Source organism: Equus quagga, chromosome 16 (genome assembly GCF_021613505.1).
Source record: "Equus quagga isolate Etosha38 chromosome 16, UCLA_HA_Equagga_1.0, whole genome shotgun sequence".
NCBI lineage: Eukaryota > Metazoa > Chordata > Mammalia > Perissodactyla > Equidae > Equus > Equus quagga.
In genome coordinates, this window is record NC_060282.1 from 70,530,832 (window position 1) to 70,556,097 (window position 25,266).

The 25,266-nt window shown below is 36.8% G+C and overlaps 1 protein-coding gene across 17 annotated transcripts in view; it reads right to left on the reverse strand.

Annotated features, from left to right (window-relative positions):
* Window positions 1–25,266, reverse strand: part of STAU2 (staufen double-stranded RNA binding protein 2) — a 298,260-nt gene that overhangs the window by 109,427 nt on the left and 163,567 nt on the right. For 13 of the 17 annotated variants that reach the window (XM_046642540.1, XM_046642548.1, XM_046642547.1 and 10 more), the window contains 2 exons: window positions 20,973–21,277; window positions 190–303 (listed from right to left, as the gene is read on the reverse strand). In XM_046642540.1, coding sequence (XP_046498496.1) covers window positions 190–303; window positions 20,973–21,277 — 419 coding nt within the window. Of the gene's footprint in view, window positions 1–189; window positions 304–16,082; window positions 16,250–20,972; window positions 21,278–25,266 lie in introns of those variants that run through there. The other 4 variants (XM_046642545.1, XM_046642546.1, XM_046642544.1 and 1 more) reach the window with 2 other exon arrangements.

The following is a 25,266-nucleotide window of genomic DNA, read 5'->3' on the forward strand; positions in this document are numbered from 1 at the left end:
AATTAAATCTCCTAAGATATGAGTTTCTCAACAGAAAAGTTTTTGACTTTTCAAAAGTCTAGCAAATGGCGCTAGCGTATAATGTATTAGGGAAAGCAAAGCCGTCTGTGTGCACATAGCTCCCATTTCGATGGTCTCTGATTTCCTAGCTGGGCCATAACGCAGCAAAATGGCAGTGGCATATTATACCTGGTCATGGCTGGCTTCAATGGAGCTTCCAATAGCATGGAAAGTCATCTGCCCAGGGGCTAATGTCAGACAGGTCACACACTCTTTGCCACTTTGTCTATCACAGTAGTGAACCTATAACAGAACACATGCAATCTGCTGAACACCACTTGTAAAAGGGAGCAGGATGCAATAGGTCCTTTTCAAAGGGTCTAGATTTCAAGGAAAATCCAAATAATTTATGCAGAACACACTTCAAATATTTAAAATCTTATCGGGACCTTCCAATATCTATGGAAAACCTATTAATTCCATTTTAAGTACCTTGAAAGTTTTAAAAGAGTTTAGGAAATACTTTACAAAATGTCTTATGTTATTATACCAGTAGAAAAATTCACAACTAAATGCTACATCCATCTTAATGGTCCAGCTTCTCGTAATGTGTAATGCATAAAGGACGCAAGGGTAAGCTAAGTCAAAGCAGACTTGATTCTAAAGCACTTTATCAACTTGAATTTTCTCTCGTCTTTGACTTTATGTGTGTGTGTGATTGCCACTTAATCGGTAGTGACACTCTTCTATTTCTACATTATAGTCCCTATAAAAACACTGTTAAATATAGGTGTCACTACATCATGTTATGCTTGAAATTTTGACATTATAATCAAATTGAATTAAACTGAAATGATTTGTAATGTGCAGACCAAAATAAAGTCACTATATTATTTTTCTTTTAAATACAACCCATCATTACTGAAACCTCATGTGAGACACTCCATATCAGAGGTGGGTATACGGGGATAGGGAGATGAGCGAGTCCATCTTTTCACAGGGAAAATTTCCATCCTTCCATTTATCTACTTTCAAAAAAGTTCTCTCAAGCAGTGTTTAATTATAAGCTAATAAAGTAAAAATAGCATTGCTTTTATAATAAATTAATGAAAATATGCGTATAGAATGTGATTCCTCCAATTACACTATAGGCAAAATTGGTTTTATTAGATCTAAGTTGTTCAATTTGTTAAACCATGTATAGATGTAGGGTAAAAGCTTAGGTCGAAATGTTGAATTTGTGAGGAAGAAAATTAAAACACGTATTAGTTCCCTGTCTGAGGTTTAATTCGAACTGCTGCATAATATCCACATGCCTTTATTACAGATTATGGTCCACATATATTTTGTCCTGTATAATATAGATCTGACGGAAAATGACAACAATATGGATCCTAGTCTAATGGTTTAATAATTCAACTTTTTTAAACCAGTAGTGTTGTTAAGACTGGCCAACAGTTTCCCTGAAGGTAGAGAAACTTCCTGGAATCTATAAAAAGCAGTTTAGAGTTCAAATCAAGTGAATATAGAAAGGCTTATTTGCACAGTACTTCAAAGATTTTATTGTAAAAATATTTCTTCCAAGTTAGCTTTGGGGAAAAAGATTTGACCACAGTTCCAACTCACTATACTATATCTCCTGAGCAAGTTAAAAGGTCACTCAGTGTCTACGAGTTCAAGACGGTGGATGTGTTGTTTACTATGCATCAGCTAAATATAATGGGGGAAAATGAAACCACATAACAGGTTTACGCAAAAGTCAATAAATGGTGACACTATAATAGCTACAGTTCATAGCCATTTATGGTACAGTTAAAATATTATGTCTGATATAGTGCTATTATAAAACATGCTTTTTAAAATAAAATATAATCACCCTCTGACATCAATTGAAAGTCTATATAAAAGACATGCCACTCTCCTAAATATCCAGATTGATGGTGAACACGCTTATATGTTGGCCAGCTTACTGCAGTTCTATTCTTTCTTCTAGAGAAATGAAAATTACAAAGGACAGAAATAGCACAAAACAATTCCAATCTAAAAAATAGGCTTCAAACTTAATTTCCATCAGTGGCTTGGATACTATTGCTGAAAGATTTAGCTTTTCTCCTAACGGTATACAATTCACTGTGAGTTTGTAACACCCTATAAAATACTGTGCGTGCTGCAGACATTCAGTGTCCGTGTACATAAATCACTCCTACCTAAAAGATAAACGTAAAGGTCGAAGTTCACACACAGCTCCAAAGGAAATGCCAACACTTCCCGTGAACATGACAGAGACTGCTAATTGTCCTCCAGTAATTCTTCCATAGTGATTCTTAGCTGGGCACTGGGATGCTCAGAATAATGATGTTATTTCCCAGGCTCCCTTGGAGCTAGGATTAGGCATACAACTGAGGAGAAGGTAAATGAAAGAATTCTGTGGTGGCTTCCTGTAAACTTTTGAAAAAGATATCAGATGTGTGGCTTTTCCTCTACTTCTTCACCCATTCTGTCACCCTACTGCTTGGAATGTGGACATTACCATCTTTTAAAACATTTTTTTTGGTGGGAAGACTGTCCCTGAGCTAACATCTGTTGCCAATCTTCCTCTTTTTGCTTGAGGAAAACTGTCACTGAGCTAAGATCTGTGCTAATCTTTCTCTATTTCATATGTGGGACACTGCCACAGCAAGGCTTGATGAGCAGTGTGTAGGTCTGTGTCTGGGATCCAAACCCATGAACCCCAGGCCACCAAAATGGAGTGTGCAAACTTAACCACTACTAGGCCACCTGGCTGGGGCACAACCCCACCATTTCCATCTCTGACCCTGAGGACAAGGGCTGAATCTTAGAGATGCTAGAGTGGTGAGTTGGAGGGAACCTGGGTCCCTGAAGACTTCATGGAACAGAACCATTGCACTACCCCTAGACTGCTAAGTTATGGATCTTTAGATGAGAGAATAAACACCTATTTTGTTTAAGTCACTGGGCTTTCTATCACTCACAAAAGAACCTAATCCCAGTGGGATTTTTCCTATTGCCCCAGAATTGACACCAGGACCCAAGCCAACAACAAAAGGAGCTCTAAGGAGCTGTCAACACTTAGGGACAGGCCATATTCCCTTCCCTCACTCCCTTAGTAAGAGTCAGCAGAGCTGGTGTAGCCACAAAGAATATATGGAGGCGCCAGGAAGGGGGAGGCGAATGGGAGGGAACCATCTTGACTGTCAGCCTTATGAGGAATACAGTATTTCCAGTGAGTGGGGCAGCTCTAAGAAAATAGCTGATAGACACAGTGGGAGTACCTACGTGAAAGGGAGACTGACATTTCGTCCCCTGGCAGTAGGCTTGCTGAGAATTGATCTTGTAGGCCTCCTTTGAAAAGAAATCATGACTGAGTCCGAGGCATGTCCCTAGTAGTTTGGAAGCATATGAAAATATAGAGCCTGAGTCTGGAGATATCTAAGAACTTGTTGAAGGAGCCCGAGGCACATACCTGAAAACAAAAAAGGATGAAGAAAGATATGCTCACCCCAGATCTCCATGGCCCTTGGAGGGAATGAAAGAGAATCACAGCAGAAACCAAGAGGCTACTCAGGCCAACCAAAGTGACGCCTACCAACAGAGGGGGTCAGGGGCATGGCCCACTGGCAAAGCTCAAAGGAAACATGGCTGCCCCTCAGGGACAGAGGGAATTGGGAGAAGCTAAACACTGTCTCAAGAAAATCAGATCATCTACATGAAAACCAGCTGTGGATGAAACCAGGCTAAGGGGGCGCCTTCCCCTACCCTTATCCCCCTCCAAGCCCTCCAGCATCAGAGGAGTAAGGCCATGAAACAGAGGTGGAGTGTGGAGGAGACATCTAGAAGCAGGTCCAGCCCCTACCCGACCATCTACAAATATCCCAAGGTGCTGGAGCGAGGAAGAGAAAAAGAAATCAGTGTACACGCTCATTCCTCCAAGTGTCTTGAGCCAAAATGACTGGCCTGTAATGGGAGACATGAGCCTGGAGTTTTACACTGAACTGGACTAGATTTTTAAAAACTGAAGGTAACCAGAAAAGTATGGGATTTGCCAAAGATATCATAAAGGAACGTGAATGGGAGATTTGACAGAGCACGGAGGGAAGCGGTGACTGGAGAAATAGACAGTCACTCCATGGAGACTGCCCAATAAACCAGACAAAAACATGTAAAAACTATAGGAAACTGTTGCTTGAGGACACAATTTCAAATTAAACGAAAAGTAATAAATGCAGATAAAAGGCCTTAAGAAAGAGTCACACTTTACATGCTTGATCAATCACTCACAAAAACGAGTTTGATATGGCGCTCTTCAGTTACTTATTTTTTTCTTGCACATAAAAACACCAGAGTTCATAAAATTGTGAATTAAAAAAATACATACTGTGTGAATGACATTTTGAAATTCATCCTTCTAAATCTAAAAATGCTTCCTATGATTCAAGGCACCAGCAGAAGTCAGGAATCTTAGAACACTAGGCTCAAATAATTACAGTAATAAAATTTCATTATGTTCTGTAATGCACAAATCTTCAGGGTTGATGGGCAAAATATTTCTGTTATATGAAAGCACTGTTTTTCTACAAATGTGGCCCTAAAAGTTCCAATATACAATGTCATAAGACCTTGATTTTGATTAAAAGAAAAACGAATAAAGATAATTTTAGATTATAAAAGTCACCCTCTATGTTTAAGATTTATTGTTTATAAATCATATCATTTTGCTATCTTTCGTACCCTAAAACGTAAGCAACTGATCTTGATTTTTATAATGTTGTAACACTTGTTCTGGATTTATAACACCATCAACTACTACAAATTGACATTTTATTTCTCATGGACTTACAAAAATTATTCTACTAAAAGATGGGTCAGAAATTTCAATATATGTAAATTAAACAATGTGGCTTCCTTTGAAACTTGCAAATCTATAATAATTTTTATTTTAAAATAAGTTTGCTAGTTTGATTTGCAATCACATAAACCCAGATGAGATGCCATAATGGTACATTCTGATACTGATTTTGCCAGTCTAGAGATTTCTTTTTCCCCGAAGGGAGAGACACAAATCACTTGAACTATTCACATAATTTAAGAAATAAAGAAAAATACTATAAGCTTTAGAATAATTTATGTAAAAAGCTAGGTATGTGAATTTTTTCATGCCCATTTGAAAATATAAGGGGCTATCCAAGTGAAAACTTAAATTCCCTACCCCCCACCTCTGAAAAACGTGAATCAGACCGTTTCCTGCAGGGCTGAAGTTCCTTGATGTAGGATACTAAATATTTCACTAATCTCAGCAGAGAACTGGTTAATTGCTTTTCTGTCAGATGTTTTTAATGGTTACCCCCGGGGGACAAAAATGAGGAGGGTGTGAAAAGGATCCACGTCTGAATGTTAGAGCACGAAGGAAAGATAAAGGCTGCACATTCACATGCGACGCCTGACACAATGGCTGTGTCAGGAAAGCACGCTGGATTGGCACACTCGGGTTCACGGAGCGGGGTGTCTACGCCGCAGCAGCGGGCACAGATCCCACTGCAGCTCCTGCACAGAAGCCCTGCATGGGGGCAAGACAGTGAGGAGCTCCAGAGAGGCAGTTTGGCACCAGATCTCAGGCTACTCAAAACAGGCTCAATTCTGGCAGATTCTGCACACGAACTGCTCAAAAGACCTAAGCTTTACTAACACACGAAACAGCATGTTCTGGGCAAAGCACGAAACAACATTCCTTGACAAATATTGCTATAATAAGTAGATTAAGTTGGTATTAAACATTTCTTAACTACTTTTTTAGATCACTTGATGACATGCAAATCATTTTATTTGGGTCAACTATAGTCAGTAGTACAAATCTACATTACTGCTATTTATAACTAATGAATTTATAAGTAATAAAAAAAATTAGTTTCTCCACAAAAAGCACTTAGAACAAGGCCTAATCCATGGTTAGCATTAAAATAAATACTAGGTATTCTTCTTATTACTATTATAATACATTCCATAATAATGTAATAAAAGATATGACAAGATGTATAATTATTAAGAATAATATTACATTAGGATAATGTCTGTCACTGACTTTCTCTAAAGCTTTTTCCCCAATCCTTTTCATAACTAAAGTGAAGTCCTTTGTAACTAAAATGTAAACATATATTTAACATGCTCAGTCATGTACAAGTGTTTTAGTTGTATGAGAAATCTGTTTCACTCTGCATGCAAGATGCTTGTCACATTAATGCCTCTGAAGGGATAAGTGAATGAGTGAAATCACATTATACAGACTGAGACAACTTATAATTATCTTTTCTTTCTTTTAGAAATTCTATGCTTGGGATAAGCTTTGAAAATTACACGCCTATATTTGGCGTACAAAATCCAGCAGTGACGTACAGATTTATTCCTGGTATAAGTCACAGATAAAAACTGTCCACCAAATGCAACAACAGATGTGCTGTCAGTATTGTTACGGGAAATAATTGCATTACTTTAAGTGATGACTGTGTCCATGACAGAAATCCTAAATTTTTGCTCTTTGCTTTTCAATTTCCATTGACTATGCCAGTAAATTATACACATACACACACACACACACACACACACACACCGTTATTTTAGTTTCAGTCAATTTCATACCTACCAGAAAAGGAGCTTTCTCATTTTGTAGGACGTACTCATGTTTTGATATACACACACGTATCCGTTTAGATATGTAAAACAAGCCACATTAAAATCTACAGGGCTTTGCAAAGAAATAATTTTTTAGTACAGAACACTTTTTCCAAAGTCAAAGGAAAATTACAGGTATCCAGGCACTCAGTACACCACTGAAGTTAAACTAATGCAAAATCTTTTCCCAAGAGGGTCACACAACTCTGCTACTCTTCATGTATTAGAATTCTATTGTAGTAACTATCACTTTAATAAATGGGTATCAAAGACAAGATCTTACAAATCTTTTCACTATATACTATATTATACTATACTAATTCGTAGCAGCATTGAATTATTTTTTCTTTTACAAAAATATTGGAATATGCTGCTTTCTACTCAGGAATTATAAGTTTTAGAAACATACTATGTTTGTATTTAAAATACAATTACATTCATGATGAAAAGACCACTTCTGATTTCTGCTTCCAGACAAGATAGAATAGATTTATTTTTCCCCATTCTTCCTGCATAAAACAAACATAAGAGGACTCAGAAAGGTGGAGAGAAAGAGGAAAACCAGCTAGGGATTTCAAGACCCAAGAAACAACACAGTGGAGAACTGTCAGGTTTTCTTTTTGTCTTAAATATTTTGGACTGGGTGCCGGAGAAGCCAGCAACCTGGAAATGCCAATGGGTATAGGAAAAAAAAAAAAAAGCCTCAAGAAAGCCTGCTCTCTCTAACCAAAGGACCAGAAAAGGAATTACTTAGCAAGATAAAAAACATTTAGACAATAACTGCTCTACTCCAGCCAAACAATCATGGAATAAACGGCAAAGCCACTCCCACCTCCACATCCCCATCAACAAAGGCCAGTTAGGAAGCCTAGACTTCCACCCTTGCCTGAATGAAATAAGGTGACCCAATTCTCCAATTGGGGTGATGACAAAGAAGGTTGAATGGGGAGTCAGGACCCCTGCTGGATTCCTAGGCATCTGGTGATGGTAGGTACCTACCCCTTCTCACTGGGGTGATGTCAGGAGAGGTACCGTGGAGGGTCAGGACTATCACCACCATCCAGCTATAACAAGTCCCCCTCTCACCAGGGGGCTCAACAGAGGCCAAGTGGAGAAAGGGAACCTCCACCCAGACCCAGTACTAACGAGGCAGCACCCCTATACCCTAGCTGGCACGATGTCAGAGGCGGCTTACTAAAACAGAAGGTTTAAATTAGAGACTTCTTAGACCTAAAATGTCCAGATAAAACAGAAAATCATTCACTATATCAAGAACTAGGACAATCTCAACTTGAATGACAAAAGACAACCATGAGATGCCAACACCAAGATAACACAGATGTTAGACTTATCTGACAAGTGTTTTAAAATAACCATTGTAAAAATGCTTCAAAAAGCAACTACACATACACTTGAAACAAATAAAAAAATACAGTCTCACCAAAGACACAGAAGATATAAGAAGAGCCAAACAGGAATTTTAGAACTGAAAAATACAATAACCAAAATAAAAAACTCAATGAATGTGCTTAAGAGCAGAATGGAGAGAACAGAGGAGAGAATCATTTGAAGCAAAAATTATAACACTATCAGATGTGGACCTTAATGTATGTAGAGGAAATATTTAAGACAATTATATTATAAACAGAATAGCATATAGGGCACTGAGAAGGGTACATCACTTCTGTGATATACTTACCAAAAATGCACAACCTCAATCGAAACATGAGAAAATATCAGAAAAACCCAAAGTCAAGAACATTCTGAAAATAGGTAATCAATATTATTCAAAAGTGTCAAGATCATGAAGGACTAAGGAAATGTTACTTGATTGGAAGAGATATGACATCTAAATGCAATGTGGGATCCTAGACAGGATCCTGGACCAGAAAAAGCATATTAGTAGGAAAACTGACAAAATTTGAGTAAGATCGGTAGATTGTAATATTGTCATGAGTTGCTTAATGACAAGGATAAATTCTGAGGAAGGCATTGTTAGGCGATTTCATTGTTGTGTGAACATCATTGAGGTTACTACAAACCTAGATGGTGTTGTCTACTGGGCTCCTAGGCTATCTGGTAATAATCCTATGGGACCACTGCTGCATATTCAGTTGGTCGTTGACTGAAATGTCGTTACGTGGTGCATGACCATAGTATTATATCATCCTCAATTTCCTGGTACTGGCGATTAACGCTATCGTTATATAATTGTTAACAGCAAACTCCATACTACTTTTCTCTAAGTCCAAAATTGCTTTTTAAAGGTCACTTATAATAGGAAAGAAAACCTTTAGTGCTTCAAAATAAAGGCAACTTGAAAGAAGCTGAGAGCCTATTAGAACATATTATAAATTTTTCTACACTATAACAGATTTTTATACTAAAAGAATCTTCAAACACAAGAGAAGGGAATCAGTGGAGACTCAACTTCCTCTTAATTAAGAAAATAAAGTCAATGGCAATGTGGTACTTTCTACTTCTGATATGGAAAAGGAAAAGGATGCAGAAAAAAAATTTCTGGCATAAAAGCGTGGAAAATTACAATATCCAAAGCATCACAAGAAAGAGGAGTTAAAGGTTTCTTCTTAAGTAAGAGTTTTAGAGAGAAAAAAATTATAATATAGGCCAACGCACGAGAAGCCTAGCAATGGGGACCAAGAAATTTGAACCAAGGAACATCAATAATTGCTACTTGATTGCAAAAAGTAAGAAGTAAGTTTCTGCCTAAACTACAAATCCAAATTGGCAGCAAACACCACCTATGACAGATTATTTTTTAACTATTTCTGTTGTTACTCTTGCAAAGTATTACTATCACTACCTCAACTTTCTCCCCTATCATTCACTTCATTACAAATCACCACCAAAACTACTCTAACAGGGAGCAGTAACCACCTAAATGCCAATTCTGTTAGGTTCTTCTTTGCAACATTTGACAGAGAAGCTGATGGAGAATCTGGAGATTACTATCCCAGAAGCCAAGAGAAGAAACAGTTCAAGATGAGAGACAAAGTTTGGAGTCTGAATCCAGCCAGATTAACTGCCTCAGAAAACAAAACTCAAAACTTTGCTGGGGGCCGGCTCCGTGGCGGAGTGGTTAAGTTCGCGCACTCCGCTGCAGCGGCCCAGGGTCCGGATCCTGGGAGCGGACATGGCACCACTCATCAGGCCACATTGAGGCAGCGTCCCACATGCCACAACTAGAAGGACCTGCAACTAAAATATACAACCATGTACGGGGGGTTTGGGGAGATAAAGCAGAAAAAAAAAAAAGAAGATTGGCAACAGTTGTTAGCTAAGGTGCCAATCTTTAAAATAAAAAAAATAAAAAAACTCTGCAGAGGAGTGTAACAGAATCCAGTCTCTACAAGGTATCATTCACAATAGTTAGGATGCATTCCAAAACTACTTGACCCAGAATAAAGAGAAAAAGGTGACTCATAACCACATGAAAAGGCAATCAATAAAGACAAAATCCAATATATCTCATGTTGAAATGAGCAGAAAAGGTGTTTAAAGAACCCTATTATAACTACTCTCAAGGATATAAAAGAAAATATGTCCATAATGAATGAATGGACAGGAAATCTCAGCAGAGAAACAAACTTTAAGAAGAACAATATGGAAATTCTAGAAATGAAAATACAATATCCAAAGTAAAAAAAAAAGTCACCGGATGAAGGAGACATGGGAAAGAGTTAGTAAACTTATTGATCAATAGAAATAGTACAATCTGAAGTTCAGAGAAAAAAATGTTTGGAAAAAAGCCCCAGCAATCTGGGAAAATATAAAAAATGCATGTAAATGGAGTTCCAAAAGAAGAGAGAGGGCCCTAACCAATGACAAGTGTCCTTATAGCTTTCCCCATATTTTTAATTTTTTTTAAGAAGGATGTCAAGATTATCAGTTATTAATTAATTAATTAATGGGTCAATTCAGTGGTATTTAAAAACAATTGGTTTAGGTCTAGTTTCTGGTAATGGAAGAACAAATTCACTGGACAAAGTCTCTTGCAGATAACAATATATAACATAGATGAAATAAAAGAAAAATATCTGAAGACACTGGAATGTGATCAAAAGCAGGCAGACACCAGGGTAGTTTTTCCTTGAAACCCTAAAACTATATGGAGTAAGAATTGTGAGTTCATGGCTTTTTTTTTTTTTTTTTTTTTTTTTTGCCTGAGGGCATTCTCCACTTCCTCTAGTTCTGTTGGTGGAAAACTGCAGCCGTACCAGCTGGAGGTGGCAGAGGAAAGAGTTTAGGGGTGGCAGATGAGTTGAACACTGAGGGAAGAAATCCTAGAAGTGAGGTAGCTGCAGAAGTGGAGTACTAAATCTGAACAGAAACTCTACCCAGATTCCTGGCTGCCTACTACGCTTTACACGTACAGGGAAGACTCCGGAGGGTCTGATGTAAAAGTATGCAGAAACCAGCGAGGAATCTGTTAAGATCTGAAAGTCCTCTACTTTTTCAATTGGGTGCACTCCCTGAAGTGCACACAGCTCAAGTGAGAGAAAGCTAAAGCTTTACTGGCCTGAAGAGAAACGGGTAGAAAATTTTTTTGAAAAAAAGTGGCCAAAAACTTTTCAAAACTGGTGAAAAATATTAACTTATCATTCTCAGAAGCTAAATGAATCCCGAGCAGGATTAACTACAATCCTAGACATAGCATAGACAAATTGGTGAAACCAAAGATAAACAGAATATCTTCACAGCAGCTAGAGTAGAACAACAATTTACACACACGGTGCAGAAACAGCTGGCTACACTACAGGAAAAATGACCTTCAATCCTCACCCCTACCTCACACAAAAATTAACCTTAAGTGGATCTTAGCATTAAACATAAAAGTAGAAACCATAAAAAGTCTAGAAAAAAAATAAGTGAAAATCTGTGCAACCTTGGGGTTTTCTTAGGACCAAAAAGGCACAAATCCTACAGAAAAAATGGAAAATTGAACTTCATGAAAATTGAAAACTTATTTTCAACTTTTCCACAGGTGCCTTTAAGATAATGAAAAGACAAGTCACAGGCAGGGCGATAACATTTGGAATACAAAGGATTTGTACCCAGACTACATAAAGAACCCTTATAACTCAAATAAGGAAAAAAATCCCAAACGGAAACAGGGCAAAAAATGTAGGCATTTCACAAAGATATATAATTGGCCAATAAGCACATGAAAAGAAGTCATATAGTTGATCATCAGTAAAATACAAATGAAAATATCAATGAGTCACTGCATCCTTCAGAGAATGAGACTGATCGTATCAATGTATGGAACCCTCATATATTACTGGTAGGAATGTAATATGATACAATACATTGAAAACAATCTGACAGTTTCTTATAAATTTGTACATACACTTACCATGTGACCCAGTAATTCCACTCTGAGGTGTTTTTCCAAGAGAATTGGAAACATGTCTGCACAAAATCTTGTACGTGAATGTTCATAAACAGCTTTATTCATAATAGCCCCAAACTGAAAACAACTCAAATGTTCATCAACAGGTAAACTGATAAACAATTTGTGGTATACATCTATACAATGGACTACTACTTGGCAATAAAAAGGAAAAAACTACTGATACACACAACATGGACGAATCTCAAAAACATTACAGTGAGTGAAAGAAGCCAGACACGAAACTGTGCATGCTGTGTGATTCCATTTTTATGAAATTCCTGAAAAGGCAAAACTAATCTTTTGTGACAAAAAGGATATCCTAGTTGCCTAGAACTATGGGGAGGTGAGGAAAACAGGCTGCAAAGAGGCACCAGGGAATTTTTTACAGTAATGGAAATATTCCCATCTTGACTGTGGTGGTGGTTACATGGTTGTACGCATTTTTCAAAACTCACCAAACTGTATAACTAAAATGGGTGTGTTTTATTGTATGTAAATTATATCACAGTAAGGTTGACTAAAACATTTTAACAGTGTAGTTATCTGACACAACAGTTGGAGACACTAAGTCATTGCTCATACTTCTGATGAATAATCATAATTAATCTCACAATTAATTTCCAAGCAATTGTAATCTTAGGATATTAACACAATTTGAATTTATCAGATGTGTCCAGATGTGATTGCCTGCCCTTCCACCTGCCCCTTCCACTCCACATCCCACCCCCCACACTCCCATTCTAATGTTAGCTCCATGAGGGGAGACACCTTGACTGTCATATATGCTATATTCTCAGTGCCAAGAAGTGTATCTGGCCAGTGGCAGGTGCTCAATATATTTCAGCTGAATTAATGAATCCCTCAGCTTGTTTGTACTGGTCAGGAATATCTCCTAGGCCTTTGCCCATTTCCCCTGGTCAATCTTAATATTTCTACAGCTTCCATTACATCTATACACTGATGACTCTCCAATCTGTGTGTCCTATCGTCTTTTGCTGACCACCAGACCCATTTACAACTGCCTACTGGACAACTCCATTTGAAAGTCCCACAGGCAAGTCATATTCCACATGTTCAAAATGGAACTCCACTTGCTCTATGTTTACCCATCTCGTCCATACTAAAAATAAAAACTTGCTAAAACATGTCATATTCGTGTTACCTTCCTTCTTTACTCCACTCTTAAATTCTTGAAAGAATAGTCTATTTATCCTCAAATAGTCTCTATTTACTCTTCTATACGTTTAAATCTAGCTTCCACCCTGACCAGACCAGCGAAAGCACCCTCACACTCAGGACAGGACATCATTTACTTCTCTCAACTCTACCTTCGCCCCACTCCTCTATGCCCACTAGCTCTGCCTGAATTCAATCTTCATTTTTTCTCTCCTGGATTTGTGCAAAACCACTCTAATTAGTCTTTCTGCTACAAATCTCTTTTTTTGTCTAGTTCATCCTCATAGAATTATCTTTCTAAAATACAAAACGAACATTACTACCCTTTTAAAAATGCGAGTGGTCTCTGCCTAATAGCTAAAATTCAAACTCCCAGCAACACACACACATCTTTTCAGCCTCCCTGCCTGCTACTTCCACTTTGAACTCTAAGCATTTTCTAAAACACCTTTTATGTCCTTAGTACTTAGCTTCTTCTGCCTGCAATTCCTTTTCTTCTTAACCACCTTCAAATTCTATCTCCTCTTTAACACTTACTTCACATGTCCCCTCTGCTATGAATTCTTCCGTAATTCACTCAGTCAGAGCTGTTCATTCCCATTCATGATTCTTAACATAGCTAACCACACCTCAAGTGACCACTTAGCATATTACACTTACTATGACACTTATTATATGGGGCAGGCATTACATACATTATTTCATACAAGATGCTGCAAATCTTTAATTATTTTTATCAAACTGCCATGTAATGTTCAAACACTGATCCCTGGAGATAGAACTAAATTGTGGTAGTGGTCAATCTTCTGTTATATTGGTTTTATTTACCTGTCTGTCTGTCCCCAACTTGACCATAACTCCTCCTTGCTCAGTGGTTGGCATGCTGCCTAGCATGTGTAGGTACTTATTAAGTATTTGCCCAGAGTGAATAAACAAATGTTCCATTTCCTGCTGTTCAACTAAGTCAATTCCAGTATTCAACGGGATGACATTCTACAGCCAGACTAAATTCATATTCATCTAATTCTTCACATATATACTGAAATTAATGAAAACTATTCTTAATATACTATCAACTATTTTTATCTTAGTAAAAGTTTTTCAAGCTGTGAATTTTGTATCATTTTCCAACAGCAGTCCCTGTTTTCTCAAAAGTTCCATTTTAAGACTTGACTCTGGACTTTTCTTACACTTAAAAAATGACAATACTATAGATAAAAATATTCTGAAAGTTTTTCAAATATCCTTTATCTCTGACAGTTAAGCTTGCTTTTTGATGTGACCATGTTAAGATGGCAGAACCTTCCAGAAGCCAAAATCTGTCAGGGTTTAACATTAATAACTCCATATGGGAAAATAAATAAATTGCATTACTAATAGTTCATTTTACTCATGTAGTCCGTCAAACGTATATTTACATAATAAAATTTTATCTTAGAATAAAATCTAAAGTTCCTTCCAGCTCAAAAGAGTCAGAATTCTTAAATGACTTAGACTCAGTTGTGTGTATAGTTGAAGGTACAAATAAATGTATTGATGAAATCTATGTCTAAACCAAAACAATACCCAGAAGACCATGGACCACTACCACAAACTAGTTCTCCTTACAGGGATCCAGCTTCAAACACTACGCAATCATGGGCCACATAACCACATTTCAGTCAAGGATAGACCGCATATCCAACAGTGGTCCCATAAGATTAGTATCCTATAGCCTAGCTGTGTAGGGGCTATACCATCTAGGTTTATGTAAGTACACTCTATGATGCTCCCACAATGATGAAATCGTCTAATGACAGATTTCTCAGAATGTACCCCCTTCATTAAGCAACACATGACTATACTTTGATTTAAAATAAAGATTTGTAAGCAAAAAGCAAAAATGTACCAGGCACTTCTGTTTGCATCATAAAATAATGTATATAATGGTGTACTTCACTATCAGATATATATCAAGTCAGTCAATAAATGTCAGTTTCATGTCGTTGTTTGCCCATATATCTTCTAAATGAAGTATGACCCTGGTATGTTAGAGTTTTCTCCAGTCAGGGTACAGAAATCCTTTACAAGGAGCATTCTGCATATTGTTCTCTTTCTCAAGTTGCTCTGAGTAAGAAGAGAACAATACATAGGAAACTTCAGCCATTGTCGTTCATGAAAAAAAATCATAGACACAGCTGAATGTTGGGGGAAGGGAAACAGATAATTTCCACATAACTTAGAATGAGCATAGGTCTATAGATACTAGTGTGACATGAAGGCACCTGATGGGTACTACAATTAAATTTACGTCACTAAATAAAAATCACATCCCTGCCAACCTTTTCTAACAAAAGGAAATGTAATTCACCTTTAGATGAAAAACAATTTCTTTTTCTTCACATTAACGAAGAGCTAATTACTTATTGATTTTCAAATAATTCCAAATAGAATTCTCATGGTGAGTTGAAATCTCTTCTGATACAAAGAGAAAAAGCTACAGATATTTCTACACGGAGAGAAAACATAATGACAGCCATTTCTTTCTGCACCACAGTGACTCATTTCAGATCCACATCAAAGTCACTGTGTTAGGAACAGCTCTTTCCATGTTTGTTTATTAGTTTTTCTTTGGAATATCTTCTGTCTTACTACATATGTATTGGTGCATTAAGGCTCAAGATGAGTGTCTCTGTCCCTCCGAGTTCCAGAGTTACACTCTGCACTGATTTAGGTTGTAGTTAGTTATGAATAGTTTATGCAGTAAAAACAGACTGTTTCACCCAAGGCCTGCTTGATTCTTACCTGTATTACACGTCACAGTACATTTTTATATGCATCAGGGTTTCCTTCTTCGAATGTAGTATTTTTCTCTACAGAGTTGGAAATTTCAGCAAAATGAGTTGATCTGTAATTCCACTGGTTTTTATGGAAGGACAGTTACATGATATGTAGTTCGCATACCCTCGGGAGTTTGGCCAAGTCTAACAAGGTCTAAAGATATCACAGACAGTAAGTCAGTTTCCATGAACTTGGGCTGCCCATCTGAAGAACAAACCTGAGTTTTAGGGTCACCATAGGAAGACCAAGCCTTCAGGAGAGTTCAAATACTAACCCAATCCCGCCAAGGTCTTCAGAAAGTTGTAGAGACCAAATCCAAGAGGGAGTTTTAAGGAGCGACTGTGTATCAGAGCAGAATCTGTTGACCCCACGTCAAACTCACAAATGTGTTTTGCTCATTGTACTCTGAGTAATTTCTCATTACTTTATACAACCATTTGTGTAACAGCAAAATGAAAATTTGGGCTCAGACGTGACATGGTAAGTATGTTTCAAGGACAAATTAAAAATGAGGGAAATACTACTCACCACTAGCTTTTCTATCATCTATTGATACGGCTTGTGGTTTTCTGAATTGACTGACTGATATTATAGCTTATGATATTAAATCATCTTGACATTCTTGTATAAACATACTTGAAGATGATAATTTGTTAATAAACCATTAATGTTAATTTTTAAAAATGGGGGGGAAAACATTTCTAAGTAGGGGAGTATATGTATGATTTCTTTCTCCATATTTTCCTATTAGAAATGTACAGTTTTACTTATACAGTCATGTGTCGCTTAACAACAGGGACACATTCTAAGAAATGCGTCATTAGAAGACTTTACTGCTGCGCAAACCCTCAGAGTGCACTTACACAAACCTAGATGGTACAGCCTACTACACACCTAGGCTGTGTGGTACTAATCCTATGGCACCGCCATGGTAGATGTAGTCTATAGTTGACCGAAAAGTTATTATGCGGCACATGACTATAGAGGTCTTTGAAAAGCATGGATTACTCATTCTTTAAAAGAAAGAAAAAAAGCTGCAAATAGCTACTGTGATGATCGATATAGGGATTACAAAAAGTGAGGTATAGGGAAGATAAGAAAAAAGAGACAGGAGAAAGGTTGATTCTCAGATTGGCCAGGCCCCCCCATGCCCCGTCTCAATATAATCTGTGTACTAAGGTCATATTGTTAAAATATGTTATGCATAATATATGTTAAAAATAAATATTTAAAAGAAGCCTGTTAACTACAAAAGAAACCTGCCATAATCATATTAAACTTCAAAAAAGGAGACATATTAGTTGAAATGTATTGTTTGAATTGTATTTGAAAAGAAAGTTTTTAATTTAAATAGCTATTTCAAAGCCTTCTACTGACAATCTCATCTCGCTGGAAATGGCACCAGCTAGAAAAGTCCCTCTACAAAACACTCCTTGACTTTGTAAACTAAGCTAATTATGATTTAACTGAAACACCACCTAACTGCTTCTTTACATTCTTTATGTGAGAAAAACAAATGTAGTTTATCATATTTTACTCTGAAGGTTTCAAAAATAACACTGTTCAATGGATGAAGATCACAAGGAAGGGAACAGACTAGCAAATGGAAATTAAATCCATCTAGAAAGGATAATTTACTAAAATAATTCATTGTCATTTCGAATCTAACCATTTTTCTAATGACTCATTTAAACAAAGGAACTGCTTACATTTATACAAAGAGACGTCTAATATAATTAGTATGGAAAAGCATATTAAAGACGTAAAAACTTAGAATAATGTAAACTATAGCACAACAAAACAAAGTCTTCTATCTTAGCTCAAACCCACAGCATTTCAAGAATGTCTCTTCTCTAATAATTTTCTTTAAAAAGCTGCATGATTTTGAAACATTTTGGCATTATAATTAAAGAGTATCAAGTATGCACAACAAGGAAACTTGTAATACTATGGCATGACTATAATTGCAAATGAGTTTTTATGAAATGCACAGTTACAGGAGCATCCTGACTGAGCTGGACAAAGCTGGGGCTGCACAGAACCAGTCACATAAAACTTTTTTTTCTAAAAAATAATCAAACAATCAATAAGAACATTCAGATTTTAAAAGAGGTTAATTAAAATACACTCAATAAACTTCAAAGAAACAAATAAATATCTATGATAGAGAGCCAAAAGCTTGCATCTAAAATGTGATAAAAACTTCTGGTGAGTCCAAGCAAGAATTACTGAGAATGTGCAAGTGTTCGGTCACATTCTGCTCTGTGAAGCCAGCTTTGTTAATAATAACTTTAATTGTATAATAATTTTAATTATTTTGTAGATTTAAGCAAATAGATGTGAGCTTAATACCAACATTCTGGTGAGCAAATAAGCTTTTTTGGAATTTATAAATTTCAATTAAAGATTGGGTAGGGAAAAAAATTTAAAAGTTAAAACAACTTAGTTTTCAGTATACTAATATATTTTTACTTTGTAATACAATATAGCTGTCACATACAATGGCTCTGGTAGGCTTAAATCAGATTTCAATGGGCAAGAAAGGCCAGAGACAGGTTTATACAATATTCAATAAGCAGTAATATCTAGTCAGTGTACAACAACAAAATTAAAAAAAAATACTAACCTAGAAAGACAGAAAAAGAATTTATTGTTTTTAAATTCCAGAAATCAAAATAACAGAATAGCATGTAGTCCATAATAAGCTGGCCCTATAATTTCTAAACTATAGTCCAATTGAAACATTTAAGAAATAAAAACAATCTGCATGTTTTTCTACCAGGTAAATATACCTGAGAGAGTTACCTATAAAGAAATAGGCTTTAAAACTCTTAATCACAAATAACCTTCTACTGTGACAGTAGGAAGATGTGCTCCATGCCTGACAGGACGCTAAGCCGTTTCCCACAGAGATCTGTGCATTGCTTGGCTGCAGGTTACGATCCACCAGTGACACCACACTCCACATTAACAACACCAAGCACATTTGACCAAAGAAGCACAGCAACGTTCTCAAACCATCTGTTTATATCCATTAGTATGTAAAAATCACAGTACACAAATTTGGAAGTGTTTAACTTGTCCATAAATAAGAGTATATTATCTCAGCATAAGCTTTAAAAAAAAGGTCTGAGCAGTCAGCCCAATAATAGGGGAAACAGACTCTACATTTTGACTAAAGTAAAGATATTTCAAAATTATAATTGTTTTCATTGCCAAGAATTAACAAATAAATACAAATTCGAAAATGTAAGTAGTTCTTCTGGCAGCAAAATTACATCTACCATGACATCTCCAGGCAAAAAATCAATTCAGAGTTTGAAAGTAATTTGTGCTTTGTTTCTATAAAAATGCAGTGTTACTTTCAGACATTTCTAAATGACTAGATTTGTAAAATAAGCAGTGAATTTCTTTTCACCACAGTTTATTTCTAGATCATCCTATGCAGATTATGGATGGAACTAAAAATTACTTAGCTTTGTCCTCAGTACTTTAACTATATGAATCCAGGTCTTTTTATTTGAAACAGTGATTTATTGTCATTCTTCAGGTGAACAACAAAAACAAATTCTAAAATTTTACCTTTAAATTAAGCATTTAAAATTTCAGATGACAGAGCCAATAACTGGTAACAGCTTCTTTAATTTCATATTAATAGTCTAATTAAAAACACTAACAACTACCTGGCAATAGATTTGAAAGAATCAGGTTTCTGTGAAGGACAACAAAAAACATGCAGGATACCTCCCCATACACATGATCTTTCTTATTTTATATCTAAACTTGTAAAATTTTTAGGAATACATGATCATTCTACACAATATAGATCTTCTAGAATATTTCTAAAGGAAATTACAGTTTTTGGTCTTAAGGAATAAGACTAAGATGGAAAAGGGGATGAAAACAGTGAAATTGGAGGGAGCAATCCACTCTGTCTACGCACAAGCACGCTGCTGTCCATCCAGGCGAGTCAGCAGTTACAGTTCAGTACATGAATTTCAAGGCAACTAAGAAATCGAAACACAGGTATTTCCTCTTCCTTGAGTTAACAATTCTTTTAAAAGCTCTATCCATAAAGGATTGTTGGGCTTTGTTTTTTCAAAAGGGAACAAAGAATAAATAGGAAAAAAAAAGTTTCCATCCCCAAATTCATATACACAAGTTAAATGGGCTGTAAGCTAGTTTTAGACTGCACAGTGAAATGGAATTATTGGTACCATCTGAGGCAGTTACTTCCCTAGATGGTTCAAAACATGATCCAGTAAAACAAATGTTTTTATGCCTCAAACAACTAGAGAGCATTTCATTATTGTTCTAATAACTCGTTTAATGAACTCCTAAGATAACTGATTTTCTAGGATGTGGTACCTGAACGGTACACCTAATCATTACTAGCAATAGAATGCCAAGTTCAAAACTGCTGTGAAAGTAAAATCATTATTGAAAACTCAACCTTACTATAAAATGAGGGAGAACTTAGTGCCAAATACTAATACCAAATGTATGAAGGCAGACTTTCTGTTTATGGAAGACAGAGTGAGGAGATGGGTGCACCCAAGCAAGACCAACCAGAAGACAGAACAGAGAATGAAAAATGCCTAAAAAAAAAAAAAAAAAAAGGAAGAGGAAGAAGAAGGAAAACGGAGGAGAGCCAGGCAGCAAAAAAATTACTGGATAGAATGAAAATCAAAGAAAATGCGGCATGTGCATACGACTTTCTTCTTTCTGTCCTCTGTGTTTCTAATAATTTACAATGTAAGTGGCATACAGGTCACACTAGCAGGCAAGAATGAGCTTTCTGATGGATAGAGATGAAGGATTTGGGGCTAATGAATCTTTTTGTTTTCTTGTTTTTGTTTTTGCTTTTAATTCATACCTGAAAGCCTTGAATCCTTGCTAAATATTCCAGTTGTTTTGAAGGTTGTACTGGAGAACAAGGGGGAGTAGGAGAACTCCCTTTTAAACCTACGGCTTCAGCTGGAGATGTTCCATTCATAAGGAGTTCCCTGGCAAGTGTAGCTGAACTATTCGATGTGGGCGATATACTGAAGAAAGAGCTTGAGGGTTGGTTCATATCTTTGGGTGACAAATAGCCTAGAGTAGTGCCAGAGATTACTTTGTGGCGGCTGGCTTCCATCTCTTGATAAACATCAGGAGACAAATGAAGAATTCCTTTTGGAGCTATAAATAAAATGAAGGAACATTGTTATTATACTTAAAATAATTGAAACAGAAACATGTGATAGCATTATTAACTCAGTGATTTCACCTGGTGTAGTAACAAAGCAAAGAGAAACACTGTCAATCAAGCATCCTCCCTATACTTGTAGAAGCAAATTCCTAAAATCAGAAATTTAAAAATACACAAAAGTGATTTCAGTGTACTTTGTATGTGGTGAGGAAGCTGTGGAGGAACAAGGGTAACTGATGTGAGGAAGTGCAATAGGGGATAAGATTAGGAATGTGCAGTGTCTTCACCCTGCAATTTAGTATTTTATGATCTCATAAAAGGACACGAAACCCTAACATATGCAGCAATTGAGACACAGCAGGTAAAATTAAGGGTGGATCAGTCCAAAACATCTGAGGTACAAACTCATGTCCAGTGGCCTACTGGCGCTCTCCTCTCCACAAGGATGTCCTACAGACAACTCTAACTCATTAACACGTCAAGAAGTGACAGAGCATCTTCTTTCCCAAATTAGCACTGTCTCCTATCTTGCTTATCTTATCATGATACCACCGTCTATCTGCTCAGTTGCCCAACCAAGACTCCTGGCAACCATCTTTGACTAACCCACAAACAAGTAGTTACCATGTCCAGTGAGCCTGGGCTGTGTTATCAGTTGGTGGGGTTGTAAACACACCAAAGAAGCACCTTCTTTTGACCACCATTGGTCTCAGAGATGTTTCAAACAATATTTTGCACTGCTTGTTCTAATGCCTTTGGATCATATATTAACAATTCTCAAATCATGATGTCATCTTTTACAATTATTGGTAAATCACCACTTTTGGAGAATGTACTCTGAGAGACACAACTTAATTCCCTTGCTCTTGCCCCCCTCTCCGCCGTTAACTTTCTGATGCAAGCCCTTGATGTTTCTCCCCTAGGCTACAGTAACAATCACGAAAAGTTCTCACTGCTGTTAGCCTCCCCAGCGTCCATTTCTCAAAATGTGTTCTATAACATGGTCCTAAATAAAAGGGTTCCGTGATAAATAAATCTTGGAAATTATGCAAATTATAGCACATATGCCCCTTTTGGAAGATTAAAAATACACATTAGCATAGTAAAAACTCTGAAAAGTCCAGAAGAACAGAAATCTATTCAACTTGCTTTAATCCAGGATTTCCCAAATTTATTTTATATCCGAGCTTTTTACATAACATTAATAACATCTAACACTTTGGGAAATGCTAGAAGCTAGCCATTCTCTTACTTAAAAGTCTTTACTGGTTCCCCATCACTTACACTATAAAATCCAAACTCCTTAGGATGACAAATGAAGCCCTTAATGATGTGGCTCTCCTCACCTCTCTATCCTCATCTACTAAAGTCTCCGTGAAGATCTCATTCCCCAGGCATGCAGAGATTAACACTTCTTTCAACACTTCAGGCTGTTTGAGCCCACCACACCTTTATTTCTATTCTATTTTTCAGTTACACGCGTGCATGCACAAACACACACACACACACACTTAGGGAAGCTCCTCCTGCTACGTTTCAGGCACTGTGCTAACCAATAATGTCCTGACCTCAAAAGTCACGCTCAGTCTATTGAGAGAGAAAAACGAAAAGGGATAATATAATGTAGTACGTGCCTCAGTGGAGATGGGTGTAGAGAGCATTGGGAACGGGAAAGGAGAAGCACTAGGAGCTCGGGAAAGGCTTCTGGGAGATGATGCTGACAGTAGATTTCAAGGGATGAGGAGAAAGAAGCCAATGAGAAAGACAACTGAAGGCGAATGCACAGCATGAGCAAAGGCAGGGACCAGGAGAGTGTGTGTTCCAGGGACCTGAGGCAGTTCCTTCCCACCAGAGCATGAAGAGGGAGCTGGGACTGCAAAAGGTGAGATGCAGGTAGGCAGGGGCCAAGCTCCAGATGGCTTTAAAACATAAAAGAGGTCTTTCTTTTTTTTTAAAACAATTTATATAGCTTACACTAATACATCAATCCTATTTTATGGATTTACTTTATGCCCATGTGTTAGTTTTATAATCAGGAAGAAATTTCAATAAAGTTTTTTTAAAGATAATACATGCATTGGAAGAAATGCAGATAAATCTTCCTAGCCAGATGAAACTACTTTTAACATTTTGCTTTAAAGATGCTTTTAGTCTTTTTTTCTATGTACTTTTTTGTTGTTAACTTGAAAACATAAGTTAAAGATCATCATACCATATGATCTTGTTGTTGTTTACAAAACAATACACTTCTAGTACTAATTTTAAAAGCATAATATTTCATTATATGAACTGTTTCCCTAAACAATCCCATGTTGTTGGGCATTGAATTTGTTTCCAATTTTTTGCAATTATAAACTTCAAAAAAGTTGTACCCAATTTCACCCTCCTATATTAACATATGGAAGTGCCTTTTATCCTATTTTGATAATGATTATTACTAAGAAATCTTGCCACTGCTCTGTTACTGTAGATAGGTGGCAAAGATTTTTCAATAATAGTATCCAACACCAAAATAGGCAAAAGGTACTTTCAGCCCCATCCCCTGACCTCAGAGAAGTGCAATTGGCTGGAGATCACCAGAAGCCAATGATTTAACCAATCATGTCGATGAAATGGAGGCTCCACAGAAACCCCTAACTAATGGAGTTTGGAGAGCTTCTGAGTTTCGAACACATCCACATGAGGAGCGGGTGGTGCACCCCAACCTCACAGGGACAGAAGCTTCTCTGCTCCACACCCTTCTGAATCTCACCCTGTGCACCTCTTCATCTGGCTGTTCATTTTATAACCTTTATCATAAACCACTTATAGTAAATGAAGTATCTTCCTGAGTTCTGTGAGCCCTTCTAGTAAATTATCGAACTTGAGAACGGGGTAGTAAATTATAGAACTTGAGAACGGGGTTGAGAGAATGCCCTGAATTTACAGCTGGTTGGTCAGAAGCACAGGTGGCCACATGGTATTTGTGACTGGCATCTGAAGTGTGGCAGTCTTGTGGGACTAAGTCCTTAATCTGCGGGGTCTGTGCTAATTCTAGATAGTGTCAGAATTGAGTTGAATTGCAGGACATCCAGTTGGTGTCTGGAAAATTGGAAAATTGGTTGGTACAGAGAAAAAATCCGTATACATTTGGTGTCAGAAGGGTTATGAGGACAGTTCATATGGCAAAACTGATCAAACTATACACGTTATGTGCAGTTTATAAGACTTCAATTATATCTCAATAAAGTTGTAAAAATATCTGCCAATTTGGTAAGTGAAATGTCAGGTTATTTTTTGTTTTTTCACTAGCTGCCTAAATACTATATGTAATTCTTATTTAAAGAATAGCTTAAATATTACAACTCTAAATTCTATACTCAATTTAAAAAATCCAGAAACTAACAGGATTACTCCAGTATTGTTATTATACAGCAGTAATGAGCTTGCCAATAGCAATATTATAAAGCAACAAAAACGCTCTCTCAAGACTCAAGAGAGGCATTACATCACAGTATAAGAACTCATGCAGAGTTCAAGCTCCCTTATTCTACAGTAAATGACTTTTCTTCACGAATAAAGAAGATTCCTTTCTACAGAGCTAAACTAATACAACAGTGATTGAAAGAGTGTAAAGACACATGGATTTATGCGGTCAACTACCGAATGACTTTCAACTTGAATATTAGTAACAGAGTGTACGGATCGGTCACAATTCATTTAGGTTCTTCCTATTGTAAATTTATGTAGTTTTTCAGTAAGGTAAGACCTAAAAGTAGAATCAAGGAGTAATTTAGGGTATGCATATTTAAGGACTTTTCACTTATTTTGCCTTTTAGGCCTCCTGGAAAACTCTATCAATTTATACCTCTATCAGCAGTGTGTGACTAAACCTGTTTTCCCACATTTCTGTCAAAACAGATTTTAGATATTCTAAATTATTGCCATGCTACAATGTTTCATTGTTACATCAATTTGCATTTATTTGATTACTGTGCAG